The following is a 15,917-nucleotide window of genomic DNA, read 5'->3' on the forward strand; positions in this document are numbered from 1 at the left end:
ATATTTACCCTTATACATATATTTAAATAATCAACCCCTATTTATGATCACCGGTACATTAATTAATTAGCCTCAAGATTTTATTCTTACATACATGTATCGTTAATTTGTAGACGTAACATCTTTGAAACCCAGAGCTAGGATATAATACTTTGAAAATGAATTACAAATGTAGATTAACTTTTATTCACTAGACTTATCGTATACTCGTACATACTAAGATTCAACGCCTTTAGAAACCCTGACGTGCACCTGGGCACACGACACACCTGTTGTGTATATCTTGTATATTCTGTGTTAGTTCCAGGGGTTTTCTTAAGTTGGACAAACAATAGACTTTAATTAGATATACACAAACATGCACCTGGGCACACGACACAACTGCTGTGTATATCTTGTATATTCTGTGTTAGTTCCAGGGGTTTTCTTAAGTTGGACAAACAATAGACTCTAATTAGATATACACAAACGAACAAAACTATGTCTAGACAAACAAAGCAGTAATATCCTGCCCGATATAACAAAGGCAGTTGAGAGTCTTTTCATCTTTAACATGTATCTAGCAGATCTAGAGTTAGAAATAATGAAAATTGAAAAATAAAATACAAACCTTAAACCGATTAACAAATTAAATCATGCATTTTTGGTTCATTATCTTTATTTTGTTTAATAACCGGATGAACTGAGAGAGAGAGAGAGAGAGAGAGAGAGAGAGAGAGAGAGAGAGAGAGAGATATTTTTTTCACCGATTAATTTATAATAGGAAACAAACATACTTTAATTAGTTTTATGCACATATTAAGATACAGAGACTGCGCTCATACCTACAATTATTTTGAAACCCCCCAAAAATTATAAAGAATTTTATAACGGCAATCTGTGTCCATCAGAGCGGTGCTGCTGATAGCGATCTGTGTTTAATGGAGCGACGATTAAAACCGCCTGGAACACCCCCCCCTTCCTTGGAAATTATATTATCACTCGGATGACCCCCTCCCATCTCTATAAAAGAGCTTTTGCATTTAATATATGTTTTTATTGTTCAGCTTGATCAATATTGACTTAAAGGCCACTTAAAGACAGTGTAAAGGCAGCGTAAAGAGAGCGTAAATGCCACTTAAAGATGCTTAAAGGTGGCTTAAAGGTGGCTTAAAGGTAGCTTAAAGAAGTTTGGACATTAAGGACCTATAAGCACTTGCTTAAAGGTGACTTAAAGGCGGCTTAAAGGTTGTATAGCCTTTAAGCTCCTTTAAGTCACCTTTAAGCCACCTTTAAGGACTTGCTTAAAGATGGTTTTTCGCCCTGTGAATTTTCAAAATTGATTCTAAAAGCTTTACCCATTTTGTATCAGTTTTAATTAGCCTTCTCATCCAAGTAGCTTTGAGTGCTGTGATAAAATTTCCATAATCAACCATTTTGAGACCCCCATGATTATAATCTTGTATAATTGTACTTTTCTTTACTTTATGAACTTTACAGCCCCATAGGAAATGAAAAATATCATGTTCAAAAGTTTTTAGGTATTCAGTTTTTGGGTTGGGTAATGCTAGTATCAAATGATTTAGCTTTGGTATTATTAGTGTCTTGATTATCGTAATTCGACCAATTGGTGTTAATTTTCTTAACTTCCACTGATTTATCAATCTTCTAATTTCAGACAATTTTGGTAAATAATTTAATTCTTCCATTTCATCTAATTTAACTGAAAATTTGATACCTAGAAGCTCAAAATTTAAATTGTTCCAACTAAGTTTCCATCGTGAATGATGAAATACATCCTTTGAAAATTTTTTGCTACCAATCCAAACCATTTTTGTTTTTGTAAAATTTATTTTTAAGCCTGATACTTGTGCGAAAAAGTCTAAAACCCTAAGAATGCCATCATATGATTGTGGTGTACCATCCATTATATTGATGTGTCGTCTGCATATTGAGATATTTTGTATTCTTCTCCATCAATAATTATACCTTTGATGTCTTTTTCATTTCTTATTAATATTCCTAAAATCTCAGCGCAGAGAAGAAAGAGATATGGAGATATTGGGTCACCTTGTCTACAGCCCCTTTCTGGATAAAAGTATTCTGAAATTATACCATTTTGAATCACACATGCCTTAATTCCGTTATAGAATGTTTTTATCCAATTTTTGAAGGAGGGTCCAAAATTAAAAAAGTCTAGTGTTTTTGAGATAAAACTCCATGAGATAGTGTCAAAAGCCTTTTCGAAATCAATTAACATTAAAAGGCCGGGTATGTTGTAATGCTCTGTATAATACATAAGGTCATATATAAGTCTTATATTTTCCCCAATAAATCTTCCCTTCAAAAATCCAGTCTGATCATTATTTATCAATTTATCTAGAATAGTTTTCATGCGTTCAGCTAAGCTTCCTGAAGCTAGCTTGTAAATAACATTTAGTAAAGTAATGGGACGCCAATTTTTCAGAAATTGTTTAGGTTTTCCAGATTTGGGAATGCATGTAATAACACCTAGTTTATTTATTTCTGAAAAGTTTCCTATTTGAAAAGAGTGGTTAATTGCTCTTGTGATAAATATTCCTAAGTCTCTCCAGAAGAATTTAAAGAACTCACTTGTAAAACCATCAGGGCCAGGACTTTTTTCATTTTTCATTTTCTTAAGGAAATTCAGAATTTCTGTATCAGTTAAAGGACCTTCAAGGGTATTTGATTCCTCTCTATTAAGTTTAGGACACTTAATTTTATTTAACTTTTCATGGAAACTTTCTTCATTTATAATTTCTCTTTTCTTATACAAGTGTTCATAAAAAGATTTAGTTTCTTTTAATATTTTCATTTGATCGAAAATAACCGACCCATCATCTTTTTCAATATTTGGTATTTGTTTACTTATGTAGTTCCTAGTCTCTAGGTTAATGAAATATTTGGACGGCTTTTCTCCCTCGTCAATCCATTTAGACTTTGACCTGATACATTGACCTTTTAATTTATTTTTTCTTATGTTGAGAAGCTCATCTTGTTTGTTTGATAATAAATCTAAGGAGTTTTCCGTGAAGTTCTGCTCAAGACATGTAATCTCATTTTCTAATTCCTTTTCTCTTTCATTGGATTTTTTTTTCTTAAAAGCAGAGTATGAAATGGATTTACCCCTTATTTCAGTAAGAAGAATATCTATAAAAAGTTGATCATCAATTATAAATTGGATATCTTCATTTCTTATATTATCTAAATTATCTATATTGTATATAGGACAAACATATTGTCTTTTTACTTCCCTAATTATTTTTTTTATAGAGTTAATATATATTGTATCAACTAATAGGGAATTGTTGAATTTCCAAAAGCCTTTCCCATTCATAAATTCATTTACTTTAAATTCAAGAATTACTGGGGAATGATCTGAACGATAGCTATTTTCAAATTTAACATGTGGTACTCTATTTGTTAGAGTGTCAGATATAAGGAAAAAATCTAATCTGGCTTGTTTTATAGGACTTTTCCTTCTCCATGTGTATCTTTTTAAATTTGCATTATTTTCCCGAAATATGTCCACAAGATTAAATGTCTCCATTAATTTCAAAACTTCTATTCTTGCTTTTGGGTTATTCAGATGTTTATAATTCATAGAGTCTAAGTCTTTATTCATTACTAAATTGAAATCACCTCCAATTATAATATGTTGTGTATTAAGATAAGAGTCAATTTTATTCTTTAATTCTGAGTAAAAATTTGGTGTATCTGAATTTGGGCCATATATATTTACCAGTAAAAGGTGCATATTTTCAACAGTAGTGTCTAATATAAGATAATTACCACTATCATCTTTATCTATGTTATGTACTTTACATTCAAAATTGTTATTTAAAAGAATTGCCACCCCTCTAGAGTTTGTTCTGAATGAGTTAAAGAAAGATTTAGTTCCCCATTGAGATTGTATCAACATTTCATCTTTTTCACTAAAATGTGTATCTTGCAAGAAATAAATATTGTGGTTTTTAATTCTAAGATTTCTGAAAACATCTTTCCGCTTATGGAAGTCATTAAGCCCTTGGCAGTTTACTGATAGTATTTTTAACTTGTTTTCTTTAAGTGCTTTGTTGTCCATTAGGATTATTTAATAATACTTTACCCCTGCAGAAGACAGTTAAAAGAGATATATAGTGTATAGAAGAGAAAAAAGTGCTATGACATAGCAAAGGTGTTGATTCGGCGCATGAATTGGTATTGTTTATCATTTGTAAACATTGGCATGCTATACAGCTGCCGATAAACCTGTATATGTTAAAGTTATGTTCAGGTAGAGTTAAAAAAAAGTTTGAAAAATAATACATTTTATGGAAACGGACAGGAAGTATCAAATACATTCCCTCCTATTTTAGTAAGAATATATTTAAGGGAGACAGGCTGCATTGTATAAAATATTATCCTATGCAAACGCTAGTGCAAATTTACAATCCTGCAACCTATCAATCTAGTAATAGTGTAAAAAAAATAAAAAAAGCACAGTCAATAATTAACTCGGAAAAGGAGAATGCATTTCCTACCACCTAAGGACTAGTGGCTGAATATGTAAGGTTTAATAAACAAATAGAAATGGATAAAAAAAAAGGTAGAAATCATACCTCGTTAGAGCAAATCAAACCGGATGTTGGTATGTATCCGGTAAAAATAGAATAGAACCGATACAAATACTTCCGGAATACAAAACCGAATAAGCCCAGAAACCAAAAAATTTCCGGACTGTAATTTTGTTTAAAAAAAAGAAGAAAAAAAAACATCAGAAGCATGGTTAGTAAATTCGGAAATACAAAAAATGAGTATCTCTATTATGAGTAAATTAATCAATTCACGGGTAGATAAAAAGTAGCTCATTAAATTCCGGAATGTTTTGAAAAATCAAAAACATGTTTCAGAAAATTAATACATGTAGATAAATACAAAAAAAGTATATATATGAATAGATAAATACAATTTCAATCAGTTGAAGAATTAATCAATTAATCCAAAGCACGTAAAATATGATTACATCAGTGAACGGAATGTCGAAGAGAAAAACTCGCATGTAAGCATGGTAAGTACATGTATGTAGGAGTGCTTACTCACTTGCATTCAACGTCAACACATTTTGGCTAGGACGGATTTATGTTTTTCCCGGCGCTCAAGCCCGCATCAACGATATGGGTGAAGCGACGCATACCGATTTTGTTTCCGAACCATCTGGAGACCACAATCAGCGCGTTCTGGATTCCGTTGTCGTTCATGGCGCTAAGCAGAGTTCTCCCCGCCCCATGCTCGCCGTCATCTTCAGAACCCTCATGTACCATACCATCACTGCCTGCGAACCGGTAGGCGTACACATTGTGACTTGCGCTGGATATTGTTGGCAGCCTGAGTATTTCGATCAGCGACTCTTTGACCTGTTTGTACGAATTCACTGCCGTGGCGTGCGACTCGAACCGGTTTTGGTTGTCTTCAATGTGTTTGCCCTTGTTTACCGTTATCTTCACCTGGTCACCTGAGATGACTTCCTCGGCTGTTGGTCTAGTTCCTGTTTTGTCCCGATAAACATTTCCACTTTTGGTGAAAATCAGCTTGTCTCCTTTTATTTTTGTTTCTACATTTTTGGCTGAGTACTTTTTTTGGATATCGTACAGACGTTTCCTTTTTTCGCGTATTTCTTCGGGTTGTTGGACAGCCAATCGGATATGGGATTTCTTTTCTTTTAAGACCCTCACTCTACTCATTACTTTGTCTTTGTGAGTTTTATATCCAAACTGGATACAGATGGGTCTTGGATATTTCCTCTTGTGCGTAGGGTCTTTTTCTCCCAGTCTAAAAAGGTTGAGAATATGGAACGAATCAACTTCTTCCACGCCTAGATCCAGTTCCTGCATAAAAGCATCCCTTACGGCGCTTGCCAGATTTTCGTTTGGTTTTTCATCGAGCCCACTTATTATCACATTATTTTCCATTGAACGAGATTTTAATTCAAGAATTTGTTTCTCTTGTACATTAACCCTAAATTCTAGTTTAATGATATAGTCTTTGAGGCGGCTAATCTCTCTGGACATAATTTCCTGTGAATTATTTATTTCAGTTACCGAATAAACAGTATCATTAGCTTGTTCTTGAACTAGCTCTAGACGCTCTTGAATGCCATCTCGACCCTGGACTTCTTTTGCGAGTTCGTCCATTTGACGACCTTGACTGTCTAGTCTCAACATGAAATTTGCAAGAGTGTTTTGAATATTGGATATGCCTGACATAATCTCATTAAGTTGGTATCCTTCTGGACCGCCGTTTTCTTTTCCATCAGTGGAATCCATACTGTCCCGTAGTGCTCTCTTTTTTGTGCTTATGTTATTGTTTTGTAGGTTAGACATTGGAATGTTAGTATGAGTTTAACTCACCGCGCCTTGGCCGGACAAAGGAACCTTCAGTTTGTTGAAAAATTAAACTCCAGAGGTTTTGTTTATCACAAAATCACAATAGAATCACCACATAGTCATTAGATAAATCTCTCAACATGATTTTCACTTCTTTTGGTTCGATTAATGCATTAAAATTTGGTTTTTTCGGCAGAAGTAGGCACCCCTCTAAAGAAATCCCGACCGCCTTACATGACGAGCATGCGCTCGTTTTTTTTTATTTACTTTTGCTGCCATTACTGAAAATAAAATACACTTAATGCGCTTAATAATTTGCCATTAGATATAAACTCAGTATGCGTCTTTTAGAAAAATACACTGTCCGCGTGCATGTATTCCTTCACAACCTAATATGATTTTTAATGGGTTATGACCGGTTTTAATCAATAAACCAAGGTTATCAGATGAGAGCTATCGACTAAATACCAATAAAGCAAAGTGAACAATGTTAAATGTCTCCTTGATTGCCAAACATATAAGTACAGTGCTATATGTACATGTTTATGAATCTTAGAAGTCAAAAGCGTAAGCTATTATTACAATCTTATAACAATCTTTCACATAGTTTATAGGGTTTGATTTTTTAAACATATATTTTGTAACGTTTATCTTTTAATTTGATTTCCAAAGATAATTTGGTTTTAACTTGATCATTAGGGAGCGGACTTTATACTTACATTGTATGATGTAGCGTGACAGAGAATTACGATACATTTATGCAACGAAGCTAAAAAATGACCATACCAATTTTTCCACAGTATACATCAATAATTGGAATACTTGAGATTTAGATTTAAAGTCAGAAATGAAAGTAAAATATTGGAACATTTTGTATTTTTCTAAATTATTTGGGGGGGGGGGGTAGTTTGCAATTTCCAATAATACTTCGAAGTATTAAAAGAAATTATTTTAATACTCTTGATACCGAGGGGTGTGAGTATTGTTTCAGTAATAATATATCTAATTAATCGTTTTGCCTACCTTTAAGATCTGCAACATGACCTTTATCAAAACCTGAGTTGTTAGTGATACATGCACATAATCAAGATTTTTTATCATCACCAGTGTAAGATGCAGACGATTGACACGTTTACATGTCACCAGCGAGAAGGGGCGTGTGCAACAAAACACCATCTGCATTTTTATCTCTATTTTAACGGTATCCTAGAAAATAAATGCTTTGATTGTTAAACGTTATAAATTTGTGTTGTGTGCATTTTATCTAATCTTTTTCAAAAAGAAAATTATAATTGATATCAATTCAGATTTTGGATAATGATATAAACTGTTTGTGAAATGAATTAGGGAGGCTTGGTGGTTAACTAATAAACGATCAGATCTAACTTAAATTCTCAGAAATAATTTTTGGGCTACACTCTATTATTTACATGTACATATTAATCCATTGAGAAAAATTCATACTGTTCAGTTCTAAATTTTGAACATTTTCTTGTATCTTCATACAGATCTTATCGTTTAATATAGTCTAAAAATGGTTTAGACAATCGAGACCACGTAAAGTTATACAATCAAGCATTGCATTCTTATCCAAATCGACATGTAAGGTAAGATCTAAAAAAGGTAAAGAAAACAAATTCTTTACGAGCTAGGAAGTTATTCAAGACACATTTTTATTGATCGCTGTTGACGTTTTCAGTCCCTGTTGTATCTAGATTTGGAATTTCCAGTCGATCATTTTCTATAATTGAGTCAAATTTAAATTCGTGTGTTGGTTTAAAACAAAATTTGAAAAAGGTAATAAATATATAATACCGAACATTTAAACCTTTCAATTTTTTTACCAATGAACTATTTTTTTGGGAGAGGGTTTTTATCTATTATGAGCAATATTAAGAGAAATATAAAAAGAAATATTGCTGAATTGCGTGTTTTGTATATAATGGATGCCTATTAAAGTAACTGCAATCATAAATAATTTCTGTTTGCCAAAAAATCCCTTAATTAACGAAAGAACTAAAGAAAAGCATCAATCTATGCATGTCTGCATGTACAATTCATTTTACATTCTAGTACGATGATCCGCCGGTCTTTTGCATGTCTTTTTATGTTCACTGTAAACATGAGTACTATTAAGATTGGTTGTCTGAATTGTCGGGGTTTGGCGCCAGATCATATAAAACGACGAGATGTTTTTGAAAAATGTCGAAATAAATATGATATTACTCTTCTTGTCGATACTCATAGTTTACCAGAAGTCGAACAATGCTGAGCCAATGAGTGGGGCTATAAAGCATTTTTAACTCCTACTCGAGTAATAGCAGAGGTGTTGCTAATATGATAAAACATTCTTTTAAATTTGGGGTTCTAGATGTTTTAAAATATGAATCGGGTAATTTTTTAATTCTTAATATAAAATATTTCAATATCAAGCACTCATTAGTTGTGCTATATGGTCCAAAAGTAGACGCACCTGAATTTTTTGAGATTGTCTCAAAACACATTGAAACGCTCGGGAATTAGTCTGTTGTTGTTGGGGGAGATTTCAATGTTCCGCTTGACTACTCCCATGAACCAAAACTATATAGGAGAAAGAACAATCAAAAAGCAAGAAAGAGGGTTCTACAGATGATTTCTGAGCACGACCTTGTAGATGTGTGGAGTAAGCGTAACCCTTCCGTTTCACGCTTCACCTGGCATGGACCACAGAGTAAACAGGCCCGACATGATTACTTCCTTGCAATTGTCTCCTCTTCCCAACAGCTTTTTACTGTTAATGCAGATATTGGGTATGCGTACCGATCTGAACACTTTCTTTTAAATATGTAGATCAACCACGCAGAAAAGGTAGCTGGAAATCTAACAGTTAATTGTATGATAAAGAGATGTGCAACTTATAAAGCAATGTATTTATGAAACTCTATTTATCTCACCCCTACGAATGTTATTGTCATTTAAATTTAGACCACGTGGTTTTATTTGACCCTTTCAGTTTTGCAGTAAAATTCATGCCTAGTGTTTATAGTCCATTTCCTAATATCTACATGTAGGTACTTGTAGTCAAATATAAAATCTAGATATTTATTTATTTTAAACTTAATTTTCATTCATTGGGAGATAAAATGAATTCTAGAAATAAATGTGATAACATAGTTTTTTTCTGTTGTTGCATCAATTAACAAGCTGAGTAGCGATCTCTCCTCAGGATTGATTTTCGATCCTCGCCTTAACTAGTAATAGCATCAATAGTGAAACAGACTATACTATTTTATACAGAATTTTCCTTGAAAATGGCTCGATATACCAAGTTTTTATACAAAACAGACATCTATTCTTTCTTCTTTTTTTTTTTAAAAGCATGGTATTGCACACCAAAAGCATCGAACTTGGCTATTATTTTATCAAGCAGCTCAATGTTTATATTATCAACCACGTGTAGAGTGGTTGAACACGAACGATAACTCTGTTATGAATATCATCGTTTAGTTTAAATAACCGCTAAATGATGAAATAAGACATATATTTTAATAGATTTTCTTGTTTTAACATAAATAAAATTAGTATATGATATAAAAAACGACCAGTTCTAACGTATTTTGCGAAAATTATCCGAACATTAATACTTCCGCTAAAAATTTCACAGAAACTGGAAAAATCTCGGGGAAGTATCGTGAACTTTCATTCGAACACCTCTGGATTTATTATAAACTTAGCAACGATAAAGAAAACATTCCGAACACATTCGCAAGGGTGTATCTATGAAACTTTCTCAGACAGTGAAACGATACAATATTCTGTTAACGACCAACTACTCTGAAAAACATTAAAACTGGCTATAAGAGGTCAAACTATATCGTATGCATCCTATCGGAAAACAGAAAGTGAAAAACAGGAAAAAGATTTGGAAACTCCATTAATTGCATTGTATAGGGATGAAAACATGGGGACGGTAAAAAAAGAAAACAAAGACAAAGTTGAAAAAGAACTGAAAAATATACGAAATAAAAGATGGTGGGGCGAGAGAGAGAGGGGGTAAAATTTAAGGGATAGTGGGGGTGAAAATGTGTGGCAAGATATCGATTCAAGGGCGAGAGAGAGGAGTGAGAAAGGGGCGAGAGAGAGAAAGAGAGAGAAAGTGTGTGTGGGCAAGAGAGGGCGAGAGAGAAAGATTGAGATTGTGGCGAAAGAGTGAGAAAAAGAGTGAGTGGGTCAAGAGAGAGAGTGAGGATGGGCGAGAGAGAGAGAGTGAGGATGGGCGAGAGAGAGAGTGAGGGTGGGCGAGAGAGAGAGAGAGAGAGAGTGAGAGAGAGAGAGAGAATGGGATGGAAAAAGTGGGACTGGAGAGAGCGTGTGTGTGGAAGTGAGAGTGGGGCGAGAGAGACTGTTTTATACCTGTATCTTGTTTTTATCAGAATCAAACTGTAAACCATTGATATCTCCGCCCGTCTTTTAATCAAACAGCAGGACCAGAAAATCGTACGGATGTGATTTGGGGATATGGCCAATTCGAGATATGACCGTCAATCAACATGATAGTTTTTTTTATTGAATTTAATATACATTGTACAAGTACGATTTTGCATACATGTACATGATTTATCTTTGCATGATACTAGTATTGTGTACCAAATTACTCGGATGTGTCGGCCGATTTTGGGAGATGATTTTTTATAAACTTCCCAATGCGGTTACTCTGGCAAAAAGGAAGTGAAACAGTGTTTGGATCTAAGCACAAATCATGGGTGGAAAACCATCAGCACTGACTAGATTTAGTACCTGAAAATAATCGATAAATTCAATGTAACGTATTCAGATGCATTGTTTTTCAAGGAAATTTTTTATGAATACCTTGAAAATACTAATAGTCAGATTTTTATAATAAAAAAACAATTTAGAAATTTTCCTATGTCAGAGATCAATAAGACTAGTTCGCTGTCATTGATTATTTTATAAAAATATTTATAATAACTGCCTTTCCTTTGTTCGAAATTGATATATCAAAAACGTTTTTGAATTTGAAGCATTTGCAACTGACAGATGTGAAATGTAAATGCATATATATTTGTTTGATATACCAATATTTGATTATACCTTAAATTATTTCATATACATTTTATGTTTTACCTTAACAAATAGACCCACTCCAATGGCATAATAAACGATTATTTTTGGGTGAGGTACTTGATCAAATAAAATATCGACCAATTACAATTGATATGAATCGAATATTAGATAGGGCGAGAAACAGCTAAAATATGTTTAAATTCATTGTCCTGCTTCTGTTTACAATTATATAAACTTCATATAAAAAATTAGGAAAGTCAGGTTTTTTTTAATCATATATATATATATATATATATATATATATATATATATATATATATATATATATATATATATATATATATATATATATATATATATATATATATATATATTTATATATATATATATATTATCCAACTCCGAAGTAAATACCAGGTAGTCCTATCGTCACAATTCTATTATAGTTACAGAAAACTTTAATGACTATATAGTTTTTTTAGTCATGGATATGTAGGATTTACCCGAATTGTGTTTCATATGTTCATGCAAAACGTACAAGTATATTGAAAATCGAATTTGTATATTAACATTTAGGAGTCGGAAAACAAATAACACATATCCTTCTTAATCATTGATAAATAATTCAATGAATTTATTAATCAATCTGCTTTGGTAATTCTGAATTTTCTTTAAAACTGCTTGGTCCGATTTTATATCAAATTATGTGTACGCTTTTAAATGATGATAATGCAAAGTATGGTATTAATAGACATTGCAGTAGTTCATACACTTTAAATGAAAAGAATAGAAAAATGAACGCACCATTTAAAATAGATCTTTTTTCGTAAAAACGAGATCTTTTCTCGTAATGACGAGACAATTAACTCGTAATAACGAGATCTTTTCTCGTAAAAATCTTTTCTCGTAATCGCGGGATTTTTCCTCGTAATAACAAGATAATTAAATCATAATACCGAGATAATTAACTCGTAATAACGAGATATTAACTCGTAATAAGAAGACAATTAACTCGTAATAACGAGATTTTTTCTCGTAATTACGAGATAAAATATTTTTAAGTGGCCCTTTTCGTCTTTAGTACGATCGTATCATGCCAGTGGATAAATTATAAGCATCTGTTATAGCAATGCCTCTCAGAGATCGATTTTAAAATAAACAGAAACAATGTTTTGTCTGTATGAATCATTTATTTATTAATATATAAGCAGTTAATTCAAACATTTTGTGAATTATATATAGTGGCCGTATTAACATTTTAGTTTAAATGGTTGACAGGAGTATTCGTCATTTTCTACCCATTTACTTCAATTGGGGGATAGATTGAATTTTATGTTTGTGGTCAGCTGAATTTACAGTTGGGGGGGGGGGGGGTCTTCGGAAATACAACACTTTTTGCAGAAACTTACGGTAATGCATTACGCCCTTTCGTACATGTTAACAAATATTCGACACTCTCATTCACATTTTGCTGTTTCAAACGTACAATCATGCACACTGTAGATCTACCTTAATTCGTACGACACGTATCATTTGGAATTAATACCAAAAAAAAACACAGTTTGTTATAAACAAATATTTTGAGAATTCATCATGTTCTATAGCGCATTAGTGTCACATTGAAACTTTTTTTGTATTTTACACTCGCATGTGCAGAATTTACATTATTCAATCGATCTTTATTTTACACACTAATCTGTAAAATATACCCCTAATTCTGTTTTGCAAAGTTTTGCAAGCTTAAGCATGCATGGTTCAACGCAATTACAGTGTTAAAACATTATCCTGTTTAGTTGTCCTCTTGTACATGTATCTATATTTTTGTCCGAACACTTTAGGTAAGCGATATTTTTACATTTATGTTTATTGTTTTATTTACATCTTCGCAATCACAGTGTTTTCTGTTTATGAGGAGCAAGCTAGATGTGAAAACGAAGGTGTGAAAAAGTCTTAATGTTGCAATAATACACTTCCGTAGCCCTTATTACATGTAAATAATATTCTTACCAGTTTTAAACCGGATCTATTCAGTAAAACAGTTCAAACTATAATCTGAACAATTGAAATTTCTTTGAGAAATATTAATGAAAATATTTAATGCATGTTAATATATATATAAATCCATGGTTTAGGGTTCATATGAATGATTTTATTTACTGGATTCCCCAGTCGCTCCACTCTTTGCGTCTCTTCCCCCTCTCACCCCCCCCCCCCCCCAACCAAACACATACAACCACTCAATTTCTTTCGATATTGATTTTTGCCTTTTGTTAACATTTTAATTATTCATTTCCCTAACTATTCATTTAACGATATTTAAGATTATAAGAAATAAGCTTGATGCTATAGATATATGGTAACCAAGCCTAAAAAATCAAACTTACTTAAGATATTTTGTGTCTCTTCTGTTGCTTCATAAAAAAATTCAAGGCAGGATAATAATATCTTTTCGCTTTCCTAAAAAAGTTAAATCACAAAGGAGGGAAAATAATTAAGATATATGAATAAGAGATTTTCTGCCTGTAGAAACAGCAACAAAGCGATTTGATTGAAGAGAACTCCATTGTCTGAAGTCAACACAATAGTAGACCCTCTACTTAAGACAGTCCATGACGCATCGTGATTTTATTTTAAAAAGTTTAGTTAAAATTTTTAGAATAATGCATTGGCAAGGCAGAGAATATGCAGCATTAGATCCTTTTTTGTTAAATTCAATATAAATATTCATTTTAAGATTATCTGAATTCTTTTTTTGTACCTTTTCTCTTCCTACATTTCTTATTAAACATGTTGTGTTCCGTATACTCTTATTCATGATTATCTGAAATAGTTCATTCTTCAATATTATTAAGATTTAATCCTTTCCATATTATTTCTTTTGCAAGACTATCGTTTCCTCCGAGAGATAAAATTGCTTTCTTGCAGAAGATTATCAATTCTGTGTATTTGATAACAGTAGTGTTCATTGTGCGCTTAAAACACAACGTCAGATTGCTTTGACCACTAATTCTATGACGTTTTTTGTGTTTGGTTGTGGTCTCGTTAAACTTTTGTCATGTTTTAGTCACGTTCAAACTGCTTAACAAAACAACAAAATAGAACCACTGAAACGAGTGAATGACTAATAAAAAAAACTCGTAAAGAGATGAACATAGAATTTCAAAGGGTGTTTCAATTGGTTTTGTAAACCCCATTAAACTGCGGATGCATTGGATATTGGAATGAAAATCAATGCGAAACAGAGAAAATATATCAAAATGACTGGCTTAATGGCCCGTTTCGTTAAATTAAAGTTGATAATAATTAAAATGATATTGCCTTGATATAACAATTACATGAATTAAAAAAATGCATTCATTTACCTGACATTGAACTCTGCGTAATGTGGACATCCTTTGTTGTTATCCCGGACTTCATTTGATTTTGACCCGTATTATCCTTCGTACAAGACATGGTTGACAGTTGTTTCTCTAGTGCAACAATATGTCTGGACTGTTGGTCCAAAATGCCTTGTTGTTTGAAGACGATATGCAACACATGATCCAACTTGCAATCCATAGTGTCGCATGATTCTGGAATTAGAAAACTTAGCCAAAACAGAGAAACAGACAATAACAACACAACCATTGTTATCGTGTTCGTAACGGTGAAGTTAAGAGAAATATAGACTTAATCAGTTACAACCTTGGCTCGAAACTTTGGATATAAGATTCTACGTGTATTAAGATAATTATAGAGAAGAGAAACTACTATATTTGTTTTCTTCTATGAAACAAACAAACAAACAAACAAACAAAAAAGGAAGAAAAAAAATCAATGAATATAAAAATATCGTATTTTGTTTTCTAACACTCGTTAAGACTTGCAATAACTCATTATATTAGTAAGAGTTTTCGATAGATGGACGAGTGCATTCACAATTTGGAAGGACATACAAGAAAAACAAACTATACTCTCCATCCTCGATGTCATAAAAAGACAATGGTAATGAAATGCAATATTGATATTGAAACTACATGAATGGCAATGCACATAATACTGTTACTCTTTGAGAAATGTGATTTCTTTCGTTTGAGGAACAGAAATCAAATTCTACTTGGTAATTTTAATGAATGTATTCCGGAAATATAAAGTTTTCATTTCGAATACCTTTACAGGTATGTTCAGTCACGCGGTTCAATAGAAACCGGTTTCTTATATAGTAGTATGTTAAAGCCACTTTAGGGTGACTCGTAGAGCTAGAAACACGTTAAAAATTTGAATAATGTTCAGTTTTATGAGTCCAACTTATAACTTTATTTTTATATTGAATAATGTCTGTATCAGTATATACATTAAATCTGCTGCGTTTCATTTCTAGTCCATTTAATGTGTTCTCGTTTTATTATTGACCTCGTATCAGAAATGAATGGGTTTTAAAGGAGAAATGCACTCGTCCATCTATCAAAAATTCTTACTGATATAATGAGTTATTGGAAGTCTTAACAA

At 32.4% G+C, this 15,917-nt stretch overlaps 1 protein-coding gene across 1 annotated transcript; it reads right to left on the bottom strand.

Annotated features, from left to right (window-relative positions):
* Positions 1–4,015: 4,015 nt before the first annotated feature.
* On the bottom strand, positions 4,016–6,305 carry LOC128176848 (uncharacterized). The gene has a single exon (XM_052843394.1). The coding sequence runs from the start codon at positions 6,303–6,305 to the stop codon at positions 5,109–5,111; it is 1,197 nt and encodes a 398-aa protein (XP_052699354.1). The 3' UTR covers positions 4,016–5,108.
* Between the last annotated feature and the right edge of the window lie 9,612 nt (positions 6,306–15,917).

This window comes from Crassostrea angulata, chromosome 3, assembly GCF_025612915.1.
Source record: "Crassostrea angulata isolate pt1a10 chromosome 3, ASM2561291v2, whole genome shotgun sequence".
Classification (NCBI taxonomy): Eukaryota; Metazoa; Mollusca; class Bivalvia; order Ostreida; family Ostreidae; genus Magallana; species Magallana angulata.